Below are 27,278 nucleotides of genomic sequence, written 5' to 3'. Positions count from 1 at the left end.
ATTTACACATTTATGTGCGCACACACACAGCAATACAGCACTTTCAGTAATTTCCTAATTTAGGAATTCATAGCATCTTATTTGGTGGAGGAAACACTGATCACATAATGGCATTGGATATTGTAGCAGGAAGAAGCAGCAGAGATTTTTCTACCTCCCAGAGCTATTGCTCTAATCAAAAGCAGAGCTCAGTTCCTGCTGTACAGTACCAATTTCAACTTGTGGCTCTGAATATTGCTGAGATTACAGCATTGTGGAAAACACCCAGCTCTGTTTTTTATTCCATTCCAAAAATGTGGCTCCGGATGACCAAACCGGAATTATTTCACCACCAGTAGGAAAACTTATAAGAAGCTCCCATTTTTGTTAGAAGGTTACGTTCACCATTTTCTATGAGTACTGTGGTGTGAACCCTTAAAAGCTAATCTCAGAGAGACAGTTGATTCAGTGTGAGTTATGCAGAAATGTGCAAGACGTACATTCCAGATTATGCATAGTTGCAAAAAATGGCAAAGTAAAACTGCCAAAACTTTAATACCCTTGCATCCACATCTGTAATATTCCAGACAATTCTGATAAACATGTTTGAAACTTTTATATATATTGAAGGAACCTCATTGAAACATGTAAAATCAAGCATGGCACGGACAGATCACTAAAACATAATTCTAGAAGTGAGGTTAGTTTATCAATCATTTACAAAGCAGTCATAGTCACATCTTCATGGAAGGCTGCATATACCATACTTTTGTCTGCTTCATATAAACCATCTCCAGAAGGATAAGAGAACAACATAAAGAAATTTGGTAGTCAATAATTATTTAACCAAATCCTGTTCTTGTGTAACTCAGGAATCCATAAAAATAAGGAGTCATAGACACAATCCTTCTCTATGTAGCTCATGATCAACCTGTAACTACCCATTTTCAGAATCTGCAATGAAAAATACTACCTGGTGAAAAGGGAGGGCTTAGGTAGAGAGGGCTTACTTTTAGGCAAGGCAGTAGATCTGCTTTTCTGGGGACATCTGCTACCTTATTCTAACAATGCCCGAGTCCAGCCTTCCCAAAATAGCTATTCTCCAAATGTTGATTGGGAATTCTGGAAGTTGAAAAAAACCCACCACACATTTGGATTGCACTTAATTTGGGGAAGGATGTTTTGGGCAATGAACCAGCAAATTTAGGTATGCTCTGGATTGCAATTGAATAAATTGCTACAAGGACTCAAATATTAGACATACAGAATATATGCAGAATTCTGCCAGTAAACACTGCTCAGCCATCTGATTAACATTCAGTTGTCTTGTTTCTTGAAACATTTAGCAATCTAAAATATCTGACAAATGTTTTCTTATCTAACAATGCTAATTAAACAGAATAAGCTCTTATATTGTCAAAGCTTGTGTAGTCATTCTGGAGAGTATCAATTCTAGTTTTGAAAAGTCATAATTCAAATTTGGATTATTCAGATTTGATTTTCTGCCTGTCAGCTTCAGTGAACTTTATTGTCGGAAAAACCTTTGAGGAGTCTATTAGATGCAATCAGGTTTTGGGGTTAAACAAGAAATTCAAATATAAACAAAGCCATCCTCAACTGTAAAGATAACCGCATCTTTCAAGAAAAGGCAAAAACAATGTCCCTAAAGAATGCCATTCTCCCACTTCTGTTTAACATACTAGACAGATTAATGTCACCTATCACCACTTTTAATTGATGGGGAGAAGTTACATATGTTCCATGACCCTTTAACAGCAGTCCAGAGAAATCACTGGCATTAGGCCCCAAACTGGGCCCTGCCCAGGGGTTTACTGTCCAAAGTGATGAATAGGGCTCAATTCTCCAGTTCAGCAGCTAATCCAAAAAACCCATTTCCACAGCTTCCGCTACTTCAGGATGAAGCAAGCGGGTGGCTAAACGCTCTATGTCATCTAGGCTCAACAATCGAAGGCTCCGCTCATAATCCTAGAGGAGGGAAGGAAAGGAAGGGAAAGGACTGAATTAAACTGTTGAGCAATGGCCAAGACATTTCCAAATAAAAACAGAGAGACAGACAGACACCGGTTTATGCATTAATGCAAATACATTTAACGCCACTGAGGCGGCAATCCTAAAATTCCTGGGAAGATGGTCCAGGAAAGATTCTTTGCATTTCCTCCCCTGAGAACAACTAGGTGGCAGTATCTAGCTGATTTTGGCTGACCTTAAAAAGAAAGACTGAACTTGGTTAGCACTGGAATGGGAAATCACCAAGAAATACAATGGTTGAGTTACAACCATTTGTTTAGAGATCATTTGAAGACACAATGGCACTGAAAAAAGGAAATTATGAACAGCCCTTGGTCCTCACATTTACAATCAATGCTGTATCATCACAGTTGTGCAATCACAATTTGGGTGCTTGGTAACCAGCAGGTACTAACGAAAAGTAAGCTTTGTTCATTCCCACACAGCAAAATCTGGACATTGTGGATGCTCTGGTGTTGGAACTTGAAGGTAGCATCACTTGTGCCATTGTATGAGCTGTGTCGCACTCTACAATTACCTCATTATTATTACCTCATCTCTGGATAAAAAGAGGAAGCAGGTTCATGAGCAACTGGGCAGAGAATTCTTGCCTGCTTACTCTAGTACAAGGATATCAAACTCATAGAAACATAGAAGATTGAGGGCAGAAAAAGACCTCATGATCCATCCAGTCTGCCCCTATACTGTTTCCTGTATTTTATCTTAGGATGGATATATGTTTATCCCAGGCATGTTTAAATTCAGTTATTATGGATTTACCAACCACGTCTACTGGAAGTTTGTTCCAAGCATCTACTACTCTTTCAGTAAAATAATATTTTCTCATGTTGCTTCTGATCTTTTCCCCAATTAACCTCAGATTGTGCCCCCTTGTTCTTGTGTTCACTTTCCTATTAAAAACACTCCCCCCCCGAACCTTGTTTAACCCTTTAACATATTTAAATGTTTTGATCATGTCCCCCCTTTCCCTTCTGTCCTCCAGACTATACAGATTGAGTTCATTAAGTCTTTCCTGCTAGGTTTTATGCTTAAGACCTTTCGCCATTTTTGTAGCCCGTCTTTGGACCCGTTCAATTTCTTTGAAGGCCACACCAGGACTGTGGTTGGATGGGGAGGAGGGCGAGGGCGGGAAGGCGTGGCCGATTGGTTGGCTGTGGCCAGCTTGATGTCACTCACTTGGCGTGATTGCCAGGATGGGTGTGGCCAGTTTGATACCACGCCCCAAATTGCTGGCATGTTTCCTCTTTGCATTGTCTAGACCGGACTGAAGCGACGCAGGCCAGCCCCTTACATTTTCCAGGATGGCCTTGTGGGCTAAATCCGATCGGCGTTTGGATCCCCTGCTCTAGCAGGTTAAAAAGAACCCAGAAAGTTTCTAAAGGCTGAATAAAGGGAACAGATTACTTTTCTGCTCTGTAGGAGCACTTCCAATATTTAATACTGAGGTGGGTGGCTATATGACCTCTTTGCTATAATATGTAGAAAGCTACTAAAAGGTAAAAATAACGCTATTATTTCAATAGTGATGGATTTTTAACTTGGGAGATCTCAGTTAAAATATCCCTGTTCTGCTACTTTAATCTTCTCAGGCCAGACATTATGGCTTAGTGAAAACATGCAAGACAAAATCCAGTAATGTCTATGTATGAATGAACTTATTTTTATTTACAATTCTCTCCCTGCCACATCTGATTCTTTTTTTTCCTGCTTTCTAGTGGACTCTTGGGACCGATCCCTCTCCTCTTAAGAGGACTGAATTTACTGAGCCCTTTCAAAACAATTCTAATACCCATGTAATCTACTACTGCTACGCTGCGGTTATGCTGGCATGCCTACAAACCATGGCACAATGCTATCAGAGTTGGAGATCTCCTCCCTACACTTCCATTCATACAGAAAGGAAAAGTTACCTTCTGTATCTGCTCCAGCACTTTCTCAGTATCAGCCACGCTGTAATGCCTGCTCAGGACCTGGGCCAGCATGTGCCAGATGGTTGGACTCTGTGGGAAGCCGGCTCTGCTGCTAGGATCCTCGGGTGATGCCTTCTCCAAAGGCTTGATCACAAGGTTGAGCTTTGACTCAGGGCCAATAGAGTAATCAGACAAGCGGTGCTCATCTAGGGGGGAAAAAGGAAGGGGCTACTGAGTGGACAAGGGCATAAAGCAATCAATTCAAAGCAGATCTAATAGAGTAGTGTTTCCCAACTTTGGCAACTTGAAGATATCTGGACTTCAACTCCCAGAATTCCCCAGCCAGCGAATGCTGGCTGGGGAATTCTGGGAATTGAAGTCCAGATATCTTCAAGTTGCCAAGGTTGGGAAACACTGTAATAGAGGACATCCTGCACCAAATAAACACATCTTTTATTTCCAGAAGCTTGGCTGAATTACTACGTTGGTGGTGAAAAACAACCAACAGCTTAAGAACGAACACATACCTAATTGTAGATTGTGAGGACCAGAGGCTGTTATCACCCTATCTACTTTCTATAGTAGTGGATAACCCCTCAAGTCTGAACAAGTGAACTTTCGTTCTCCAAATCCAAATGTTATTCTCTTCAACAATATGGAAGCAGGAAACAGTTTTTGCCAAAGAGCAAAGCATTTAGTCAGCTGCTTGCCCAGTTTCCAAAAAGAGGCAGTGACATTTGCTATTATTCCATTTATAAAAAAAGAACATTCAAAAGTGAGGCTCCTAAGTTCTTAATGGACATTATGAAGTAAATATTTAATGAAGGAATATTTTCCGTACTGTCACAAATATCCAGCCACATAATGACACAGCAGAGTATCATTTGCCATTGGCTAATCAGAGGAGCCTCTAGGTTTCTTTGAAATATGCTGACAGTCCATAGAACTCACTGCTGTGCAGTGCAGATCAAAATGAATAAGGACAACTGGATATTAAAGAGAACCATACGGAAACCTAATGTAATCAGAGCAACTTAGTAGGATGTTTTTAACGGAAGGAAAGACAAATATAAAGCTACTTAGGAAAAAAATTAGCTAGATACTTTAATCACAGATAAAGCCTTTGTACAGAGAGTAAGATCACAAACACCACCAATTCTCTTACCCATACCTCCACACAAATTGTATTTAATATTTTTTACAAATACAGAAAACTATAAAACTATATATTCTTAGTAATTCATTTCTGCCTAAATGGTTTGCAATTGCGACATAATTGCACCAAGACCTCAGAAATGGGCAGCATGTAAATCAAATATAAACATCAAATGTTTGCATGGATTGCTACAGACTACAATATAAACTAGGGATCAGCAAGATAGATCCATATTCTTGCTATGATACTACAGTACGTCTAAAATCCAGGTGTTTACAGGACATGGTTAAAATACTGCAAGTCAAGAGGGCAGATGTGATGTTCTAACTCTGCCTGTTTTTTTATATGCAACATTGATGCAACTCCACCCACCCACCCCCAAAAAAAAATTGGCAGAGCTTCAACCCTCACAGCCATCGTTTGAACTCTTTGGCCACACTCAATTTGTAGGAAAATAAAAGAACTATCAGGACAAGTTGCATTGGTACATTTTTAAGACTGGCAGAAAGTAGGAACTGCTACACTCCCATAAACCTGCAGAATTGTATGCTACTTTTCTCTCGTATCTCTGGCGGACTGGGTGTCACAGAAACTATTGGTCTCATTTCTCTTAATGAATCTGCCCTCCTTTCTTTTTGAGAATCCTCTAAGCCTATGATGGCAAACCTATGGCATGCATGCCACAGGTGGTACGTGGAGCCATATTGGAGGGCACGTGAAACTGCCGTATGTTAGCTCCAGTGCATATGTTAGCTCCAGCACGAATGGATGCACCAGCCAGCTGATTTTCGGACTTGGGAAAGGTCATTTTGCCCTCCGGTTCAGGGACACTTCCCTGAAGGCCCGAAGTGCAAAAAAACCACCCAACTGACAAATCGGAAGTTTGGAAAATGCACTTCTGGTTTGCCCATTGTGTTGTTTTTTTGCACTCTGGAGGGTTCAGGGAAGCTTCCTGAAGCCCCGGAGTGCAAAAAACAGCCCAATGGACAAACCAGAAGTATCGAAAATGCATTTCTGGTTTGCCATTGTGCTGTTTTTTGCACTCCAGATGGTTCAGGGAAGCTTTCTGCAGGGCAAACAGGAAATGTGTTTTCTGAACTTCTGGTTTGTCCGTTTGGCCATTTTTTCATACTTTGGGGCTGCAGGAAGCTTCCCTCAACCCTCTAGAGTACAAAAAACAGCACAACATGCAAACCGGAAGTCTGTTTTTCTGAACATCTGGTTTGTCCACTTTTTCACTCCCCAGGCTTCAGTGAGGCCTGTGTGCATGCGCAGAGGCGGGGAGGATTGTGTGCATACATGGGGATACTCAAGCATACTCACACACACCCTTTTGGCAACATGAGCTGTAAAAGGTTCACCATCACTGCTCTAAGCTTTTTTACCTGCTACCTTGGATGATCCTGACTGCCTCCTCTGTGTCACCAACTGCCTTATGATTAACCATTCAGCACCTACCTGCCAGAGCTTTGCCTTTGAAAAGTAAGCGTTGTTGAGAGATCGGGACATTCAGCTTTTCTGAGACAAGATGCTTGAGAGAGGAGATGCGCTCATCAGGGGAGACCTGAGAAGAGAGAATGTTGTCTGGTGAGACTTGACTTAACAAAGAGTGTGTCTCAATTTTGCACTTCAAAGTATACAAGACCAAAAAACAGATTTAAGTAATGCTTTCCCCACTCCTGCTAGACCCCTTAGCAATTACATACATCTTAAGGATACCTATCTTCCAGCAGCTAGTCTACTAAGTTTTCCCCATTAGAAAACCACTGGAAAAGGAATATTTTTACTTTGCATTTAATTCATTGCTGCAAACCTTTTCATAGAGTTGAGTTTGGTGCACAGAAAATTAGCAAATGCAGCTTTTTTCAGTATAGACATTTTCTGTAGAGTATATCCAACATCTGTTAAATATTATTGGTGTTTTTCAACTTAAGCCCCTGCTTACATTCTTTCTGATGGGGAGAAATGCTTTGGAAATTTATGATTTGGAAATTCATGGATAAAATTTCATTGATCATTAAATATCGCAAACAATGTTGGATTTAACCTCTGATTCTTCCCTATCCCCTCCAAATCTCTTTTATCGACAGTAGCAAAGATATGGTCTTTCATTAAAAAACTGGAGCAAGAACCTTAAGAGAACATATGCATGAAATTCTTAGTTAAAGAACTGTACAAAGAAAAAATATTTGAATACTTCAATATGAAATACTTTGTGCTCAATGTTGTTTAAAACTGTGAATATGAAAATTGTATTTGCCTTGGTCAAAGTAAGCAAATTTGAACATGACCCAGTATTAGGTTACATAAAAGCTTCCTTGATGATTTCACTAAGCATGGCAGGGAAGAGAGTGTTTTTCCTATTTCAAACAATGACAGAACCTAAAATCCACCACTTATTAACAGTGGAGTTTACAAGAAATTTAAAACCTAGTTCATGGAAAAACTATGGCATTTAAATCTACAGATCTCAAAGGAGTTAAAATAATATAGAGGTAGTCAACAACAATTGAGCCCAAAATTTCTGTTAAGTGAGACATTTGTTAAATGAGTTTTGCCCCACTTACACAACCTTTCTTGCCACAGTGGATCACATTACCTTGGGGCACAGCAACAGTCATAAATAAGAACCAGTTGCCAAGCTACTGAATTTTGATCACATGATCATGGGGGGATGTAAAAAGTAGTCACTGGTCACATTTTTCAGTGCCGTTATAACTTTAAATGGTCACTAAATGAATTGTTGTTAAGGTCTATTTATACATAAATGTGATTTCAAATTCTTGGAATATGTGTGTGTGTGTGTGTGTGCGCGCGCACAATATTTTGTTGTTCTGGTTTTAACAGTTTTAAGCTCTCCTTCATGGATTTAAGATGACCAGCTATGTAAGTTGAAGTGTGTGTGTGTATACGCGCATCTAGGCAAATGTCTCTAAAGGTGGTAGGCAGCCATGACGACTAGCAGCCAGTGATAGATAGATAGATAGATAGATAGATAGAGAGAGAGAGAAAGAGAGAGAGAGAGAGAGAGAGAGAGAGATGTAGGTAGGTAGAGAGAGAGGTAGATAGATAGTAGTTAGGAACGGAAGGAGATAGATAGATGATAGATGTAGGTAGGTAGGTAGATAGATATAGATGTAGGTAGGTGGGTAGACAGAAAGACAGACAGACAGACAGATAATCACTGGCTGCTGCTAGTCGTAATGGCTGCCTACAACCTTTAGAGACATTTGCCTTTTAAAGACCTGCTTCTGGCCACACAAACCCGAGGGTGGATTTACCATCCTATCTAGTAGACAACGGTGAGAATCAGGGCATGGGGTCTTTGCGTGGCTACCTCTCCTTAAGGCCTGTGGTGTGCAGGATGTAAACAATACATTAATGTCACCCACCCTGCCACTCCAGGCCGGCCTCCCTCGTTTGGATGCCTCGTTTAGAGGGGGAGGGTTGGTTTCCAGTGAGATTTTTAATCCGCCGAGTCCAGCTCGGACCAAACTGCTGTGAACCCAGGCCTTGGAAGGAAAGGCTCCCGAAGGAGGGCCCGAAAGGGTCTTTCTCTGCTCTCTTTCCAGGAAGCACCCAGGAAACCCACGGTGAAAGCCAGGAGCGAAGAAAAAGGATCAAGGCCCCGAAGGACCCGCTGCCCGGGAACAGCGGAAGCGCCGACTGCCTCGATCGCTCTCCCTGCCCGGCGCAAGGCCCAAGGAAAGGCCGGGCCCTCCAGGAACCCCACTCCCTCTGCCCTCGGGAGAACCGCAAGCCCCATAGCGCCGGTCCGCTGCGACCCCCGGCCCCGAAAAAGAAAGAAGGGCTACCTGGAGGCTGCATTCCCGGCCCTGGAGCGCCTTTACCGTAAGTAACATCTCGGGACCCCGAAGCTCTGGAAGCCAAGCGGCCCCTTTAAGAGAATCATAGACAGCTTACAGGGACGACACAAAACAGAGCGGTCCAGTAGGAGGGTCAACACAACGCATTCCCGAGCCTAGGCGGGGAAAAAAACACGGCCTCCTATCTCTACGAGAGCTTACGTCAGAGGATCATAGAGAGACAGGAAGGAGAGGAGACGCTGAATCTCTGTGGTCGGAAATAGAACTTCGGAGAGCGGAAAGCCGAATGGAAAGCGGAAAAGCCAAATAAAGGAGAGTATGTCACGTGCTCCTGAGTGATTAACTATAGCGAGGAAGTCATAGAGTTTTTTTCCAAGTTTGAGAGTTGCTTGTATAGGGAGAATACTTGCAAGGTAGAGAGTAGAGCATCAAGCTAAGAGAGTCTCCTTTATATTGAGCCTCGGGTAGCGTTCCGAAGATGTTGATGAAATTTGGGGTTTTAGTTTTGGACAATTTGAAACCACCAGCCGCATGTGGAGCAATGTGAGAACTAGCACCGTATATAAGAGTTAATGGAAAAATGCAAAGATAAACGTTAGCAAAATTGTTAGTCTACTTTCAGTTAAGTGTCTAAGTTATTTAAATTTCCTTTATCCAAGAAACTAAAAAAGAAGAAAATCTACTGCTCAAAAAAATAAAGGGAACACTCAAATAACATATCCTAGATCTGAATGAATGAAAGATTCTCATTGAATGTTCTGAACCAAGTTGAATGTGCACAACAGCATGTGAAATTGATTGTCAATCTGTTGCTTCCTAAGTGGACAGTTTGATTTCACAGAAGTTTGATTTACTTGGAGTTATATTCTGTTGTTTAAATTTTCCCTTTAATTTTTTGAGCAGTGTATATAATTTGGTCGTCTATTTTCCCAAAAAATGCTATTCACCTTCTATGCAGAAAAAAGAAAGATCATAGTGACATACATCAGAGTTATGTGGCTATCTCAGGAATCTTCTTAATTTTTAGAGCTTGAGCTAAAAATGATTCAACATGTAAGAGGTTTTGAGACGTAATTTACGGTACTACCTGAGACCCTGTTTGTCTAGCCCCAAGCCAGAAATCATAGTCCCATATCTATAGTGTCTCACCTGATTTTGATGAACAAATCAGATTCAAATCCCATCAGCACATTGGTAGCACAATCCCAAACCACCTGATATCCTTACTGAATGGTTTATGTAGATACTGAACAGCATGGGAGTTAAATCAGAACTATCTGGGATCCCCTTTGTAGTCAAAAGAGCTACACAAGGAAACCCCCCCTCCCCCTATAGTAAAAGTACTCTAAAACCACCATCTGGAGCTGGCTGGAAATTATCCAGGTGGACAATAATTGAAAAACACTTCTTAGATTCCTGCTCTAAACTCTACAGGATTCCATAATTGATCTGCTACTATTCTTTCAAATACCTTAGCCAAGAGGAGGATATTTTCAGCTGAGCAATAGTTCTCTACCTCCTGATCCACAATTACTTTTATTTATTATACTGTAGAATAGGTCATATGTTTGTAACAAAGTTATTCCTTTGGATCAGTGATTTTTCTCTTTTATATATTCTTCCTTGCTAGTAACTTGAGCTACTTTTGATTTTCCAGATTCCCCATTGTAAGTGGGACATTCCATTTTAGCTTGATGGAACAAAGTAGCCTATGTAAATCCATCCAATTCACAGAATGTTAGATCTACTGTAACTTTGGTTACATTAATAGAACAAAATCACCAGAATGGATGAATGAATGCAGACTGACTTCAATGTCACTTAAAAATAGCTAACTTTTTCTGCATTGGAATTGTTTGAAGATTTTTCCCCCAATTGTCTAATGTAATTCAGTGAGTTATAGACTTTCATGTATAAATCATGCCATGCAGAGAAATAAAATGCCTACATTGCTAAAACAATTAACCACTCCTAAATTCATTGAGCCAACAAGTGTGAAAACACATAATTTTGAATAACTCATCATCGAGAAGCAATAAGATGAATCTGCAGAATCCATGCAACATTGTCTTTGTTATAGAAAGCCAGATTATCCCTCTCAATGGAATAGATTCTTCCTTCATTATATATATAACAATACTCTTCCACTAATACAGCGGCAGACTTCAAAAATATCGGTGGATAAAGATTGATGCTATGAGTTAGGTTCTATCACAACATGCTGTACGGTCCTCAAAAAGGAAAAGCCATAGAGTCTCCAACCAACCTACCAACCTTTTATTTTGAAGGCAAGGATTCAAAATCTACTTTTACTTCCCTGCCAAAGGAAGGATGAGAACTTACACTAACCCTCATACTTTGATAATGGTAGCAGCAACATCTCATGGAGGAGGAGCTGAAGTAAAACCAAGGGTGGGTTGTGGATTGTTTTGCTGCCAGTTTGGTCAGGGTTGCATCGGCGTGTGTGCACCCCCGCAGCAATAAAAACAATTAGCTTCTGTGCATGTGCAGAAGCAAAATCCAAGATGGCGCCCATGGAGTGGCACCAATAGAACCAGCTCTGTGACATCATTGCCGATTTACTAATGGTCCTTTAAGAACTGGTTAGAACTGGTAGGAACCCACTTCTGAGTAAAACATATGGCTCCACTTAACATTTGATTGTTCAATCAGCCCCAGTCTTTTTTCACAGTCTTTTTGAGAAAGTGTTATTCACAGGTACACAATATTTGTTGCCACATAAAAAAAAAAAATCTCTTGTCCATTTAATCCCAGCAAGAAGAAGCAACAAGGATTTCCCAGCTACATGCATCAGAACATTAACATGGTGAAACAGTTCAGATTCCATATAGAGGAGATACTCTGAATCTAAGGTATATAGATATGCTTTATTTCAATTTGCATCTTGTCTTTCCATTTTTTACTACTCAAGGTAACTGAAGCTGAAGCCTTGTTTTTTTAAGCATACATTCTATGGGACAAAAAAAGAAGAGGAGAAACTCCTACCTTCTTTCTCAAAGTGATTGTATTTCTCAGGTAATATGGTTAATTCCTTTACACAACATCTCGGCAAATTATGGCATAGGCCAATTGCTATGGACAGCCCTTACCCAACTCCCTGGTCATCTATGAGACTCACTCATAATAACCTTTCTTTGTTGGCCCAACCAGTCCAGTGGTATTAGGCATCATCCAGGAAGGTTTCGTCGACCCCCTTCCTCTAACAGCCTCTTCTTCCAAGACATCAACTTTGCCACCTGTTATGGACCCTCTGAGGATTCTCCTCAAAACCAAGCTCAGCAGAAAGTATAGGAGCTCTTTGCCCTAATAAGAATGAGCAACTTGTTTCATGTGGCAAGATGAATTTGGATCTTGCTGAATGAGAAACACTTGAGTGTTCGATTTGGGGTTGAATGAAGAGGCGGGACTACAACATAGTGACTTCAGCTCTTTATGGTAGGTATAGGCAATACAAGTCTACTCACTTTTAACGGGCTCTGTGCTGCAGCCTGGCCACCGACATCATCTTATTTTTCCTGCTGCTTGAGTAGACCAATGAGTAGTGGCATGCTAACTCTACTGTTTAACTCGGACTAGAGTGAAGACTTTGCTCCTGGCTTCACTCCCTAATTATATATTCAACATTGAGTTTTAAGAATAATATTTTTTAATTGTAAAGATAAAAGATGGAGGTGATCTTGAAAGTGATGTGCGAGTAGCTTCCTCCAATCACCCATAAGCCTTTTGTAGGTCATCTGTATCCAGTAGGATTTCTGTGTAGCTGATTTTTTTTATTGCTAAAATGTTTATTGTAATTGGAAATGCATGGGAAGGAAACATGCCCCAATGTGCCAGTTTTCTAGCATCATTTTGAGGACTAGTGCCATTCCCATATAAATGTCACTCCCAAGTGTGCTTGTCTGGCCCGAAAAAGATCAAAAGATAATTAGGGTAGCAGAGGGCATCCAAAAAAGTAGGAGAGGGCATTAAGATCATTACATTTTCTGATAAATGAAAATTTTATAACAGGATAAGCATGGGAATCATGGCATCCATTTTGTGAGAGTGCCTACAACATGCTCTCAAAATTACAAATGTACCATCTGCCCTCAAATGTTGCCAATGCTACCTTATGCAGTTGCTTAACAGGCTTCGGGAAAAAACATCCTTAGTGTGTCCCAGATGACTTTCTACTAGGGACATCTGCTATGTAATACTCTGCTGCAGAGCTTGTTAGCATTGCCTGGAACATGTTCAGCTGAAGGCTGATCACTGTAGCTAGCTGTGATTTTTTAAAATACAGTATGCTCTCAAGTTCTTTTCACACTGAATATTCCAAGTGCTACTGACAGTATCCAAGAGGTGAATATTTAGGGAATGTTTAGCTGGCAGCACATTATTTTCCTTTTGGGGGGGGGGAGAAATACAACAACATATAAAATAAGGAATTTTGTCAACAAAAGTATTGGCATAAATCCCACATCAATTTCGGGTAAATATTCTACTAAGGGACCTAAGAATCTCACACATCTATTTTCCCCCCAGCTGGTTAGTCTCTAAAGGGACCAGATTTAATAAGCAAACTTGCATCTTACCACCCGGAGCACCTTCTATCTTATTGCTACACTGACTTAATTATCATATGGATTAAATAAGGAGGAGGAGGTTGGGACAGAGAACTCAGCTGAATTCTTATTAATGCAATTAACCATATCCCCAAGGATTTGTTCACAGATGTTTTTGAAAAGAAAGCAGAAGGTGAAGAACGCTAGTATTTACTGCTGGCAAAAGGTTACTCTAGTCCAAACCACCAACTTTTTTTCTATTTAGTATATCAGGTTATAATGTTTAGCCATCAATAAAGTTTCCTCATAATTAACTGGTATGAACCTATCAATGTTTAGCCAGAGTAACAATAGCTGCACTGGATCCCATGGTAATATTTCAATCAGAATAGAGCTGGAAGGAACCTTGGAGGTCTTCTACTCCAAGCCTTTGCTCAAACAGGAAACTCTATACCAGAGGTCTTCAAACTTGGCAAATTTAAGACTTGTGGACTTCAACTCCCAGAATTCTCCAGTTAGCTGGTTGGAGAATTCTGGGAGTTGAAGTCTAAAAGTCTTAAACTTGCCAAGTTTGGGGACCCCTGCTCTATACCATTTCAGATAGATAGATGGCTCTTCAATATTTTCTTAATAATTTCCAGTGATGAAGTCCTTACAACTTCTGAAGGCAAGCTGTTCCACTGTTTAACTGTCCTCACAGGAAGATTTTCCTTAATTCCAGGTTGTTTCTATCCTTGATTAGTTTCTATCCATTGTTTCTTCTCTTTTGGTGCTTTGGAAAATATGTTGACCCCCTCTTCTTTGTGGCAGCCCTTCAAATACTGGAATATTGCTATCATGTCATCCCTAATCCTTTTCTCTAGACTAACCAAACTCAATTCCTGCAATCCTCCTTCCTATGTTTTTGCCTCCAGCTGTTTAATCATCTTAGCTGCTCTTCTTTGCACTTTTCCCAAAGTCCCAACAATTTTGTAATGTGGTGACCAAAACTGGATCTCGAATTCCAACTAAGGCTTTGTAACAAGGTATTGGTTTAGAGTGGGATGGCTAAACATCTGCTTTACTATTTGTTTCGTACATCATTTACTAAGAAATATTAGTTGTATATTGTTGTGGTTGGCTCTGGCCCAGCTCCTGCCCCAGGGAATGGGGAGGTGGATGCAGGGGAAAATTCAACATGTCACAGGCCTGTGTTATTGCCGACAGAATCAGTTCAGAGTTTAGTTTCCTCGGACAAAGAAGAAGGTGGGAGTGACTCGGCAGAGGGGGGCTTGGCACACAGCCCAGGCAGTCAATCTCCCTTATCTTCCATTGATTCAGATTATGACGTTTTGGACCCACGCAAGCGCAGAATTATGCGTAGAAGATACCAAGTAAGAACATATTACAGGAAATAAGTGAGGCCACCTGTGTTTGGGTGGGGCTCTAGTAATTAGGGCTGCTGCTATAAATAGCAGCATGTGGGTTTGGCCGTTGTGGAAGAATATCTGACCGCAGTTCGTCAGAAATCCTGTGTTTTCTGGACTTTGTTGCTTTTTCACGCCTTTGAAAACAAAGCAGAGCAGCGTGTGTGTGTGTGTGTGTGTGTGTGTGTGTCTCACTTCGTTGGAAGAAGAAGGGGTGTGAAGTTTCTTCACAGCTGCTAGCTAAGTACTTAATGACTGCTTAAGGGAAATTGTACAGACTACCTGGTTGTTTTGGGAAGAGTGCTCTTTGCAATACAAAAAGAGTGCTTTGTTTATTTAGAATTTTGTAATAAAGAACATTGTTTTGAATTTTCAAATGTGTGTGTGTCTGAAATTTGTATCAGAGAGCCCGGCAGAACATATATAAGATACAACAAACATTTGTTGCAAGTTCTAAGTAAACTCGAGAGGGTGCCTTTTTTGGGCTCTGTGACATCCTGTCTTCAAATGGGATAGGTTTTAACTTCCCTGATGTTGTTGTATAGGAGTATCCAAGCGGCGACACATGTACCGGATGCATTGTACAGGCCACGCCCACCCCAGATCTGTGGATAAGTAAAACATCACAAAGCATCATGTGACAGCAACGTGAGTTTGACACTCATGTTGTAGCATAATGTTCTAAAGCTAAAATTTATACCTCTCCTATTACACAAAAAAAAGGGTGTCATATATTTTGTAAAGTAGAAGTTATTACTCAGCCTCATCTTATCTCATGGAAATTTCCCTACCTACAGAGTCACCACCCTAGGCACATATGAACCCAGAGGTCTACTGCTTTCAGCTACTTTGTCAGGATAGATTAACCTTGCCCTCATATTAGATTATACCTTTCCTTTGGTTCATTATCGACTTTTTGTCTCTGTGTCCTACTCAGAGGGAGAGAGCAGGAAGAAAGTGAATGATATATACAGTAATTAGTTGTCTGGTTTTAATAATTCGTTATATTGTGGGTTATTTTATTTTATAAATAACTCAAGGTGATTAACATCCACAATATTCCTTCCTCCTTTCATTTTCCCCACAACGTGAGTTGAGTTGAGCTGAGAGAGAGTGCCTAGCCCAAAGTCACTTAGCTAACTTTCATGCCTATGAAAAGCATGGGACTATGACTCACCGTCTTCTGGCTTTTAGCCTGGCACCTTGACTACAAAACCAAACACATATTGCCAATGTTAGCTTGCTTGGGCAATGAGTGAAATCATTCCATCTCTAAATGTTGACATATAACTTCCAAATAATCACCTTGTGCCAGGGATAAAGTTCTAACTTACCTCGCTACTGGTTTGCATCCTCCAATGTCATGTGGGCACGTTGTGTGGGCACACAAAGCACACACGCGCATGCGCAGTTCCAAAAAATCCAAATATTAAAAAACCACCCCAAAAAAGATGATAACCGCATGCACAGTCCTGGAAACTCAGCTTCTGGGCATGCTCAGAAGGAATAAATAAATAAATAATTTAAAAAAAAAACATGACAGTCCCCACGGACCAGCACTGACTGAACCGAATCTATGATGTTGTCATGACATCACCACTGAACTGGGAGGAACCCACCCCTGCCTTGTGCTCCAGACAAAATAACCTATCAGATGATTTATCTGTTAAATGGAATGCAGTTCGCTTGCTGAAATAGAGGAGATAGAAAGAATCTTGTTGTTTTTTGCTGACAGTAGGAGCAAAGTTAGATTAAACTGAAACTGACTGCCACATACCGAATCTACTGCCACCAGTGATTAAATCGACATCACTCCATCATAAGGCACCATTTTCCACTCTGGGGGCTGAATTCATAGCACATGCTGAGCCAAACTAAACATAGCTAAACATGAGGTGGAGCCAATTATCACTCACCAGAACTGCCAGTCCCTCTTGAATACTGTCCTAATAATTAAGGAAAAATTCATATTTTTTTGTTTGTTTATGTTTGTTTGTTTATTTATATTTATTTATTTGTCAAACACATAGGATAATAGTAGTTTGTGTTAACATAACATAAGTAAAAAGGAACTATAAAAGAGGGTAATAGGACGGTAGGACAGGGATGGTAGACACAATGGTGTGTTTATGCCCACCCCTTACAGACCTCTTAGAAACGGGGAGACGTCGGCTGTAGACAATCTAAGGTTAAAGTTTTTGGTGTTTGGGGAAGAAACCACAGAGCCGGGTAGTGCATTCCAAGCATTGATCACTCTTTTATTATTATTATTAATTATTAGATTTGTATGCCGCTCCTCTCCGAAGACTCTATTGTTGAAGTCGTATTTTCTGCAGTCGAGTTTGGAGTGGTTTACATTTAGTTTGAATTTATTATGTGCTCGTGTATTGTTGTGGCTGAAGGTGAAGTAGTCATTAACAGGAAGGACATTTTGTTATATGATTTTATGAACTACAGTTAGATCACATCTGAGGCAACGTAGTTGTAAATTGTCTAATCCCAGTATTTCAAGTCTGGTGGAATAAGGTATTTTGTTGCAAGCAGAGGAGTGAAGGACTCTTCTTGTGAAATATTTCTGGACTCTCTCAATTGTGGACTCTCTCAATTGTGTTAATGTCTGATAAACAATGTGGGTTTCAGACAGGTGAACTCTATTCCAGAACTGGTCAAAGAAATGTTTTGTAAACTCTGGTTAGAAGCTACGTAAGATTAGATTAACAACTCTTAGTGCTTTTTTGGCAATGTTGTTACAGTGGGCTCTAGTACTTAGGTCATTGGATATAAGTACTCCAAGGTCTTTGTCAGAGTGAGGGTCATCTGCAAATTTGTTTTCCTCCAAGTTTGTATTTTGTATTCTGATTCTTTTTGCCAATGTGTAAGACAGAGCATTTGTTGGTTGAGATTTGAAGTCATCAGTTGTTTAGAAATAAAATTCTTCATTGGCCAAGTGTCACTGGACACACAAGGAATTTGGTTTTGATGCATTCGCTGGCTGGGGAATTCTGGGAGTTGAAGTCCAAATATCTTCAAGTAGTTATGTAGTGGTCCAGAGATGCCATAGGATTTTAGTTTCAGAAGTAGTTTGTTGGGTCCTACTGAATCAAAGGCTTTACAAAAGTCTATGTAAACATTTATCTATGGGAAATAAAGTCATTAGTTTATCCAGTTCAGTGTTGCTCAAAAGCAGTGTTACATGACTGTGATTCCCCAGAACTGCAAACTGTACTTGCCTCAGCATTATTGGTGATACTGTACTGGGAACTGAATTTTCTGATCATACTACAGAGCTGTGGTCTTTTCCAGAAGAGAAACTAAGGGTGATTGGCACACATGTGATAGGGATTGTATATATTTGCCCTGTTCATTACAGGGAACATCCTGGGCATTCTGGGAAATAAGAGTGATGCATTTTCTATAAGAGGTTTGAGGATAAATAATTCCTGTTTCAAAGTTACAGTATATAAGTCTAAAAAACTATATCTTCATATCTCACTGTTCTAGGAATGTGAACAACATTCTCAGAGACTCTTCTCATCCTGCTTACAATCTTTTTGAACTGTTGCTTTCTGGCAGAAGATACAGAACAATTAAAACTTGGACCACACATTTTCTGAATAGTTTTATCCCAGAGCTATACTTGCACTTAATAATGAACTAAAGAGTCACCATCAGTGAGGTGTTGGACAGTATTGCGTGGTCTCTTGTGTAGATGTTTGGCTGGTTCAGGGTGCGGAATTTGTGGTGGGTGGTTGTTATGTGTGTTGGGACTGGTCTTTAGGCATCATGTGAATTTTGTTGTATGACTATATATTGTATATAGAGTGTTCCCTCGACTTTCATGGGGGATGCGTTCTGAGACTGCCCGCGAAAGTAGAATTTCCGCAAAGTAGAGATGCGGAAGTAAATGTACACTATTTTTGGCTATGAACAGTATCACAAGCCTTCCCTTAACGGTTTAAACCCTTAAATTACAATTTCCCATTCCCGTAGCAACCATTTAGATTATTACTCACCATGTTTATTTATTAAAGTTTATTTAAAAAAATATTTATTAAAGGCGTATGAAAGTTTGGCGATGACATACGACATCATCGGGCAGGAAAAAACGTGGTATAGGGAAAAAACCGCAAAGTATTTTTAAATTAATATTTTTGAAAAACCGTGGTATAGACTTTTCGCGAAGTTCGAACCCGCGAAAATCGAGGGAACATTGTACATACAATGACAATAAAGTATTTATTTATTTAAAAGGCATGGACTCCATTCCAAAATACTATTCTATTCCAGTTCACAGCAAGAAAGGAATGTGAGAATCAGGTTATGAAGGCAGAGGCATGGCTAATGTGTAAAACAAGACAGAGCCTAATTCTCATTCATAAGGACAAAATCAGGATGTTGCAATAGGAGGCATGGATAAGAAAAAAAACAAAACATGTTCCTTCACTCTGCTTTCTACTATGCCCAGATGTCAATTTTGTTCTGCACTGTCCTCTTTGCCTTTTTTGTCCTGATATTGTATATCTGATTTTAAACACAGACATTTTGTGAAATTATGGATAAGCCTGTCTATTATTTCTGAAATTCTAGAGCTGTGTGGGGAGAGTGGTGTGTCTATTAATTTCTCTTGTCCAACCTGATGCCACATCTGTTTACCACTGCTATTATCTTATAGCTACCACTGCAAATATGATAACACATCTGTCTCTTAGGAAGACTATTGTGTTCACAGCTCACAAGAAGCATTTATTTCCTGAATATTCAGATCGTTATTTTCCCCACATGCAAATGTGTATTGTCCACTACAGTGAGAGATATTTTGCTGCTGTTTATTTGTTTGTTTGTTTGTTTGTTTACTTACTTACTTACTTACTTACTTACTTACTTACTTACTTACTTACTTACTTACTTACTTACTTACTTACTTATTGGATTTGTATGCCGCCCCTCTCCATAGACTCGGGGCAGCTCACAGCAATAATAAACAATATATAACAAATTTAATAATTTAAAATAAACACTAAAAGCCCCATTATTAAAAGCAAACATACACACAAGCATACCATACATAAATTGTATAGGCCCGGGGGAGATGTTTCAATTCCCCCATGCCTGACAGCAAAGGTGGGTTTTAAGGAGTTTACGAAAGGCGAGGAGGGTGGGGGCAGTTCTAATCTCTGGGGGGAGCTGGTTCCAGAGGGTCGGGGCCGCCACAGAGAAGGCTCTTCCCCTGGGTCCCGCCAAATAGCATTGTTTAGTTGACGGGACCTGGAGAAGGCCAACTCTGTGGGACCTAATCGGTCACTGGGATTTGTGCGGCAGAAGGTGGTCCCAGAGATATTCTGGCCCAGTATAAAAAAACAGAAGGGGAAGATTATTGAATTATAAACTTGTGAAAACTTTAAACGTAATGTTCACGTAACTGTAATTTGTACAGTATAACTATGCAAATCTGTTTTATAAGAGGTAATAGTAATATTATTAGAGGCTAAGAATCGGATGGACTAAAGATATAATTTAGTCTGCTGTCCTGAATAATGTGCAACCTCCTACTTATCTCTATTATGAGCCTGTTAAATTGTCTTTAAAAGTCAGTATAACAAAAGAGACAAATTAGACTAATTACCCTGGCTGTACTTGAAGAACTGGTCAGCTCAAGCAATTAGTTACTAAGTTGGCCTTACATTTTAAGTTGGCCTCACATTTTAAGTTGATGTTACGTTTCATTACACTAATGGATGCACCCAATTAAGGTAGTCTCATGTTCCACTAAAATATTTTTTCCAGCAAACATTTTAGCTTACTTTCCTTACAATTTTAAAAAGGAGAACTTAAGTGTTAACATAAAGCAAAAATCCATCACATCTAGAATTCACAGCAGAGCTCCACGAAACTGGCTCAGAGTTAACTAAGATACTGTATATTACAGGATTTTATCAGAATAAGAGATATTCAGTCTTATAAATTGAAACAATCACAATATACATCAATTGATCTTTACACAGAGATAATTCAAGTAGTATTTATCTGTTTACTTATTTATTATTTATTTATTATAGTGATTATTAGTTTATTTATTTTAAACTCTACCAATTTATCAATTTATTATAAACCCAATCAACCTGATTCTGGGTTACTGACATTAAATAACTGCACTGACAATTAAAACCAGTTAGAACATATGATATATGTGGAACAAAAAAACTCCAACAAAATATCACACTTAATGAGTTTACCTGAAAGCAAGGCTAATGCTGGAGGGAAGAGCCAGCATGCTGTAGCACCTTATGGAAAGCCAGCAAGTTTAGGACCATCTGACTCTCTAGGGATTTGTTGTTCCGTAGAGCAGACTGTGACAGAGAAAACAGCTTTCCTGGGTTCTATTAGATAGCATTATTTAATAGAGAACACCCAGAGCACATTCATTCTGCCATACTATTTTCTTTTTCATACTATTTTAAGTGATAATTACAGTTGGTTTGGCAGTCCCCGCCGGTAGGAATCTGGTGATGATGTAATTTTCTGTGATTTTTTTCCAGGTTCAGATGGCTTCTCTACGTGGACAAAAGCCCTCCCACCCACCCTTGTGTTAATGCCGATCTTTATTTATTTTACTTTTAATTCTTGGGTGATAAATGTAGTCCTTGCCTTACAGCAGTTGGTTGACCATCCAAAGTTATAACCATCACCAAATTGGTCGTCGCCCAAGTCAACACAGACATGATAGGTGTTGAGGTTCTTGGGCATTTATCACCCAAGAATTTGCTACTAGCATCAAAGAGATTTTAAAATGTTTAGATTCTAAGAATCTGAAATGGTTCTTAGATGTTCTGTCTTTATTAGAAAATATTATTTCACTGAAAGAGTAGTAGATCCCTGGAACAAACTTCCAGCAGAGGTGGTTGGTAAATCCACAGTAACTGAATTTAAACATGCCTGGGATAAACATATATCCATCCTAAGATAAGATACAGGAAATAGTATAAGGGCAGACTAGATGGACCATGAGGTCTTTTTCTGCCGCCAATCTTCCATGTTTCTATGGTTTCATATATACTAAAAACAAAAACCTGTATGCATGAAATTAACATTTTATAGAGAAAGTAGGCTGAAACCTAATTCTTGATATACTGGATTTCTCAGTGCCAGATTTTTGTGGATAAAAACATTCATGTATACTATCTTCATGCCGTTGCTTCAGAAACTCTCATTGTGAAAATCATGTATACGATGACTGCCTTTCCCCAAACGTTACATTCAGGTAGATTTTTGAAATAGGAGTTAACTTTTTGGTTCTCTCATGGAAGGAGACTAGTATTCAGCCTACCAGTAGAATGCATTTGGCAGACTTCAGTTCCTTTTTTATACATACCTTTAGTATTCTATACATAATGTTGTAAACATTCTTTAGTTGGAGTTCTCCAGTCCTAGAGAGATCAATACATCTGATGCGCTGGTTGTAACCCTTAAAACTCTATCATGGCATAGGGCCTGGTTATTTGAGGGGTTGTTTTCCTGCAGGCTGGCATATTCCAGATTCTTTAATGAAACAATATAATCTATTGGGATCCCGGGAGATCTCCTTCTCTGTAACAACACCTGCCCTGCTACAGAGATTCCTCCTGAGATCTGGATGGCTCCCACTCAGTTGTTGTTTAGCAGGTATGGCAGGACTCAGCTCTTCACCTAGACTAGCGATGCTAAACCAATAGCATGGGTTCCACAGGTAGCACAGGTAGCCATTGGGTTCCACAGGTAGCACAGGTAGCCAGCACACAAGCCATTGTCCTAGCTCAGCTCTAGTACGCAAGTGTGTGCTGGCTAGCTGTTTTTCGGCTTACACGGAGGCTCTGGTAGGCCGTTTTAGGCTTCCAGAGGGTCTCTGGGGGAGTGGGGAGGATGTTTTTCCCTTCCCGGGCTCCAGGAAAGCCTCTGGAGCCTGGTTAGGGTGAAAAAGGGGCTACCAGTGTTGTGGTTGGCTCTGGCCCAGCTCCTGCCCCAGGGAATGGGGAGGTGGATGCAGGGGAAAATTAAACATGTCACAGGCCTGTATTATTGCTGACAGAATCAGATCAGAGTTTAGTTTCCTCGGATGAAGAAGAAGGTAGGAGTGACTCGGCAGAGGAGGGCTTGGCACACAGCCAATACAGTCAATCTTCCTTATCTTCTATAGCTTCAGATGATGACATTTTGGACCCACGCAAGCACAGAATTATGCATAGAAGAGACCAAGTAAGAACATATTACAGGAAATAAGGGAGGCCACCTGTGTTTGGGAGGGGCTGCAGTAATTAGGGCTGCTGCTATAAATAGCAGCATGTGGGTTTGGCCATTGTGGAAGAATATCTGTTGCAGTTTCGTCAGGAATCTTGTGTGCTGGACTTTGTTGCTTTTTCACGCCTTTGAAACCAAAGCAGAGCAGCGTGTGTGTGTGTCTCCCTTCCTTGGAAGAAGAAGGGGTGTGAAGTTTCTCCACAGCTGCTGGCTAAGTATTTAATGACTGCTTAAGGGACATTGTACAGACTACCTGGTTGTTTTGGGAAGAGTGCTCTTTGCAATACAAAAAGAGTGCTTAGTTTATTTTGACTTTTGTGATAAAGAACATTGTTTTGAATTTTCAAACGTGTGTGTGTCTGAAATTTGTATCCTTGAATTTTCAGGAGGCTCCTATCAGAGAGCCCGACAGAACAACCAGCAGTTGGGAAACAAGCCATTTCTGGCCTCCAGAGGGCCTCTGGGGAGGCAGTGGAGGCCACTTTCACCCTCCCCAGGCATTTAATTATGGGTGTGGGCACTCGTGCATGCACAATAGCACGTACACACATGGTTTCGGCACCCGAGGAAAAAAAGGTTTGCCATCACTGACCTAGATCTTTGACAAAGAGGAGAATAATCCTTCGATTCAACACACTTGCCGTTTTTACCTTTTATGTTTCATTGATGTCACTGACATTTATTTGATTGTTGTGAGTTGCCCAGAATCATCAAGAGTCAGGTGGCATACAAGTTTAATAAATTATACGGCTGGTGGCACAGTCAGCCAAATACAGTATTTAAGCTTGATTCGTTATTTTTGCCCACCTAACAACTCTTTCCCAAGGATTGGGGGTAGATGTTGTTTGATGGAGTTAAAGGTATCATCTCATGATATCAGCTGTACCATGTAAAGCTGCCTTTTATAATTGACTGATGATTTTGTCAATGCTGATGCTGTTCAAATGGTGCTTTCTTATATTGTTTAATTAGATTTTTAAAAGTACAGCAGTCTTTCTGTCATGCACCTCTTCATATGTTTTAAGTGCACTGTTTTTATTTCCATAGCATGTTATAATTGTTAAATGGAATATATTATATTTCTTCATGTTCGTATTTGTTAATCGTGAACCGCCCTGAGCCCCAAGAGAAGGCCATCATGGAAATCTGATAAATAAATGAATAAATAAATCTGTATTCACCTTCTTCCTGCTTAGATGCTTCAATGGCACTGATTCCAGCCAATCGATACAGTCAATGAACAATTGGCCTCTTAAGTCACAGAGGCAGAACCAGTTTGTCCTGAACAAGCCATGCTTTTTTAGTAAGGCTCATTGCTTTCCTTATGTAAATTTGCATTCAGCTTTGATCTATGAATCAGCAGGAAACAAGCCTGCCTTTTATGGTGTAATAATTTTAGTTCCTGAAAATAATCAGATAAATGGATCCAAAGTAAAGATTCAAAAAAAGAATTACAAACTGGAAATACTGGCCCGTTAGTCTGCTTCACCCTACTTGCTATGGAGCAAAATTTAGTTCCTAGACCATGCAGGGAAGGAGAACCAGACAGGAAATGGTTAGGATGCTGTTAAAAAGATAAGAAGATTTTTTTTGATTCCACTGGCAATACCATTTTAAAGGAATGCAGAAAGAAAAGCCACAAAACTATCAGTTTCCTGACTACCACATTTTTCTCTTCAGAAAACAGGTTGGATTCTTGTACATTTACCTAGGGCAATTAGGTTGCACAAGAATGTATTTCTACCTCCTGATAATATTTCTGTATTACTTTTTTTGGAGATAGAGTGAGGAGAAATATGACTTTCATGGAAATATATTTTCCTAACACGAGAGCAGGCTAGGGATGAAGAAAAACTAAGTAAGGCAAGGCTAGATATAAATGAAGATAATCAAAAATTCTAGAATTGTAACTGTGGGGATAATTACATTGGTAATTGATAGATGTCTGATAGGTGTTTGGCTTTCAGAATAAAGGAACATCTTCTGAAATGGGTCCAAACAACCTTGAGTAATCCAACAACAGCAATAATAGCCATGAAATGCCTTTTTTTGCCATTGTGAGTCATTTACTATCTACTGGCCACCAGCAGGATCAAAACTCAGCATTTAAAGTTCTACTGTTCTACTCTCAATTTCTGTGTTTTGCTGAGGTGGTTGTCATTAACTATCTGAAGCGCCCACGTATGCGCAGAAACAGCTTTATGTTAATCTACGCCTCCTGTGGGCTTGCTATTGGTTGCTTTCCTGCATACGTTGTAGGCTTAATTAATGCTCTTGATAGATCTTATATAGTGTTCCCTCGCTTTTCGCGGGGGATGCGTTCCGAGACCGCCCGCGAAAGTCGAATTTCCGCGAAGTAGAGATGTGGAAGTAAATACACTATTTTTGGCTATGAACAGTATCAAAAACCTTCCCTTAACACTTTAAACCCCTAAATTGCAATTTTCCATTACCTTAGCAACCATTTAGATTATTACTCACCATGTTTATTTATTAAAGTTTATTAAAAAAAATACTTATTAAAAGCAGACAAAAGTTTGGCGATGACATATGACGTCATCGGGTGGGGGGAAAACGTGGTACAATATAGGGAAAAAACCCGCAAAGTATTTTTTAATTAATATTTTTGAAAAACCGTGGTATAGACTTTTCGCGAAGTTCGAACCCGCGAAAATCAAGAGAAGACTGTATTGATAATAACCGTGTTATTGTAATGTAGGTAGTGATGGGTCAATGCAGAATGCTTGCATATACCTCTGTTTGTCTTTTAGCTATATTGTTTAAATTCTAGAACTATTTGGATTTTCCCACCCACATATAGATATCACCAACCATGAATTATCCGGGGATTGTTACTTAGGTATGTTGAGCTTTTTCTCCCATAGAGTTCATTCCAGGAAGGGCCTCCAGATTGGTTACTCGTTTATAATTAAAATGTCATCCCTCCTGATTATGCTAAAGACTCAGCCCAGGGATGCAGAATCTTATTTTTTAATCAAGGGCCACTGGTCCATGGAGTGGCAGGAGGGTCTCTACTGATCTTACTGATGGGTTGGTGGGTTGAGGACATTTTAGACAGGAGAGGAAAAACTGAAAATACAGATTGGAGTCTAACAGTCTAACAATTAAATTTTCCAAGGTATCTTTCCTAATCAAGAAACAATATATGGAGATAGAAAGTTTCAATCCGAGAATTTATGATTGAAAGCCATTATCTGCTCAGCGGGGTAAAAATGTTTCTCCTTTGCTTTAAATTTTTATTCCCAATGTGTGAACAACACTAAGACGTCAGCAGAACCTTGCTTACGGTACTTTCTGGCTACATGATTCTAAGCCTTAAGCTATACATCCATTTTATTGCTTCTGAAAAGATGTTCCAGCTTACTCTGTAAATTAAATGCCACCCAACCCAACAAAGTAACAAGCAAATACAAAAAAAGGTAATTGTAGCCAGAAAATTAACATTACAGCTAAAATTTATGCAAAATATCTAGCTAATAAATTAAGGGACTAGGTCATCAATAAAAATGTAGTGACAGAGGAACAGGTAGTATTTAGAGCAGAATATTCAACAATCGATGGTGGTTTTGTATTAAATCATCTGATAAACAAGTATGTAAAACATGTCAGTTGTCATTGTGAATTTTCATGCAACTTTTGGTTCTATTGAGAGAAACAAATTACGGAATTTGGATGTTTAATTTTGATCATGGCTTTATATGCAAATATTCAAATTCAGGTTAGGTTCACCTCAGTAGGGCACCTGACAGATATAAAGATACCGACAATTTTAAATGATTGAAACAAGGATATATCTTGTAAATAGTATATTTACTATAAATTGCATCTCTGTTTAATCTGTTAATTAATTAATTATGTTGTTCAGGCTGTTAGTGGAGAGAATTTTTTTTTCAGTAAAGACGGGAAATAGGACCTAGTCTATATTACATTTTGTCAATAATTTATTGTTTATATCTGATTCCAAGATAGGCTTGCAGAGACAATTAAAAGCTTTGGGTTTTAAATTGTCTAACTGTGAATGCAGAAAAATCAAAAGTGGTAGCATTTGGGGAGGACAGACACAAATGCAAAGAGTAATCTATTATTTTAAAATA

The 27,278-nt window shown here is 39.6% G+C and overlaps 1 protein-coding gene across 1 annotated transcript; it reads right to left on the bottom strand.

Annotated features, from left to right (window-relative positions):
• Positions 1-490: 490 nt before the first annotated feature.
• On the bottom strand, positions 491-9,200 carry UBL4A (ubiquitin like 4A). Its single transcript, XM_070741330.1, has 4 exons — positions 8,910-9,200; positions 6,553-6,658; positions 3,939-4,144; positions 491-1,965 (listed from the first exon to the last, which is right to left on the bottom strand). Exons 1-4 carry the CDS (start codon positions 8,955-8,957, stop codon positions 1,855-1,857), a joined length of 471 nt encoding a protein of 156 aa, XP_070597431.1. The 5' UTR covers positions 8,958-9,200; the 3' UTR covers positions 491-1,854.
• Positions 9,201-27,278: the final 18,078 nt, after the last annotated feature.

Source organism: Erythrolamprus reginae, chromosome 2 (assembly GCF_031021105.1).
Source record: "Erythrolamprus reginae isolate rEryReg1 chromosome 2, rEryReg1.hap1, whole genome shotgun sequence".
In the NCBI taxonomy this organism is placed as follows: Eukaryota; Metazoa; Chordata; class Lepidosauria; order Squamata; family Dipsadidae; genus Erythrolamprus; species Erythrolamprus reginae.
This window is presented reverse-complemented; position numbering and strand designations above follow the sequence as displayed.

Coding starts and splice junctions, on each gene's coding strand:
- UBL4A (XM_070741330.1), bottom strand. CDS start 8,957: ATGTTACTTACGGTAAAGGCGCTCCAGGGCCGGGAATGCAGCCTCCAG. Junction 4,145..6,552: donor CAAAGGCAAAGCTCTGGCAG/GTAGGTGCTGAA, acceptor TTTCCCCCCTAG/ATGAGCACCGCTTGTCTGAT. Junction 1,966..3,938: donor TGCTGGAGCAGATACAGAAG/GTAACTTTTCCT, acceptor TCCCTCCTCTAG/GATTATGAGCGGAGCCTTCG.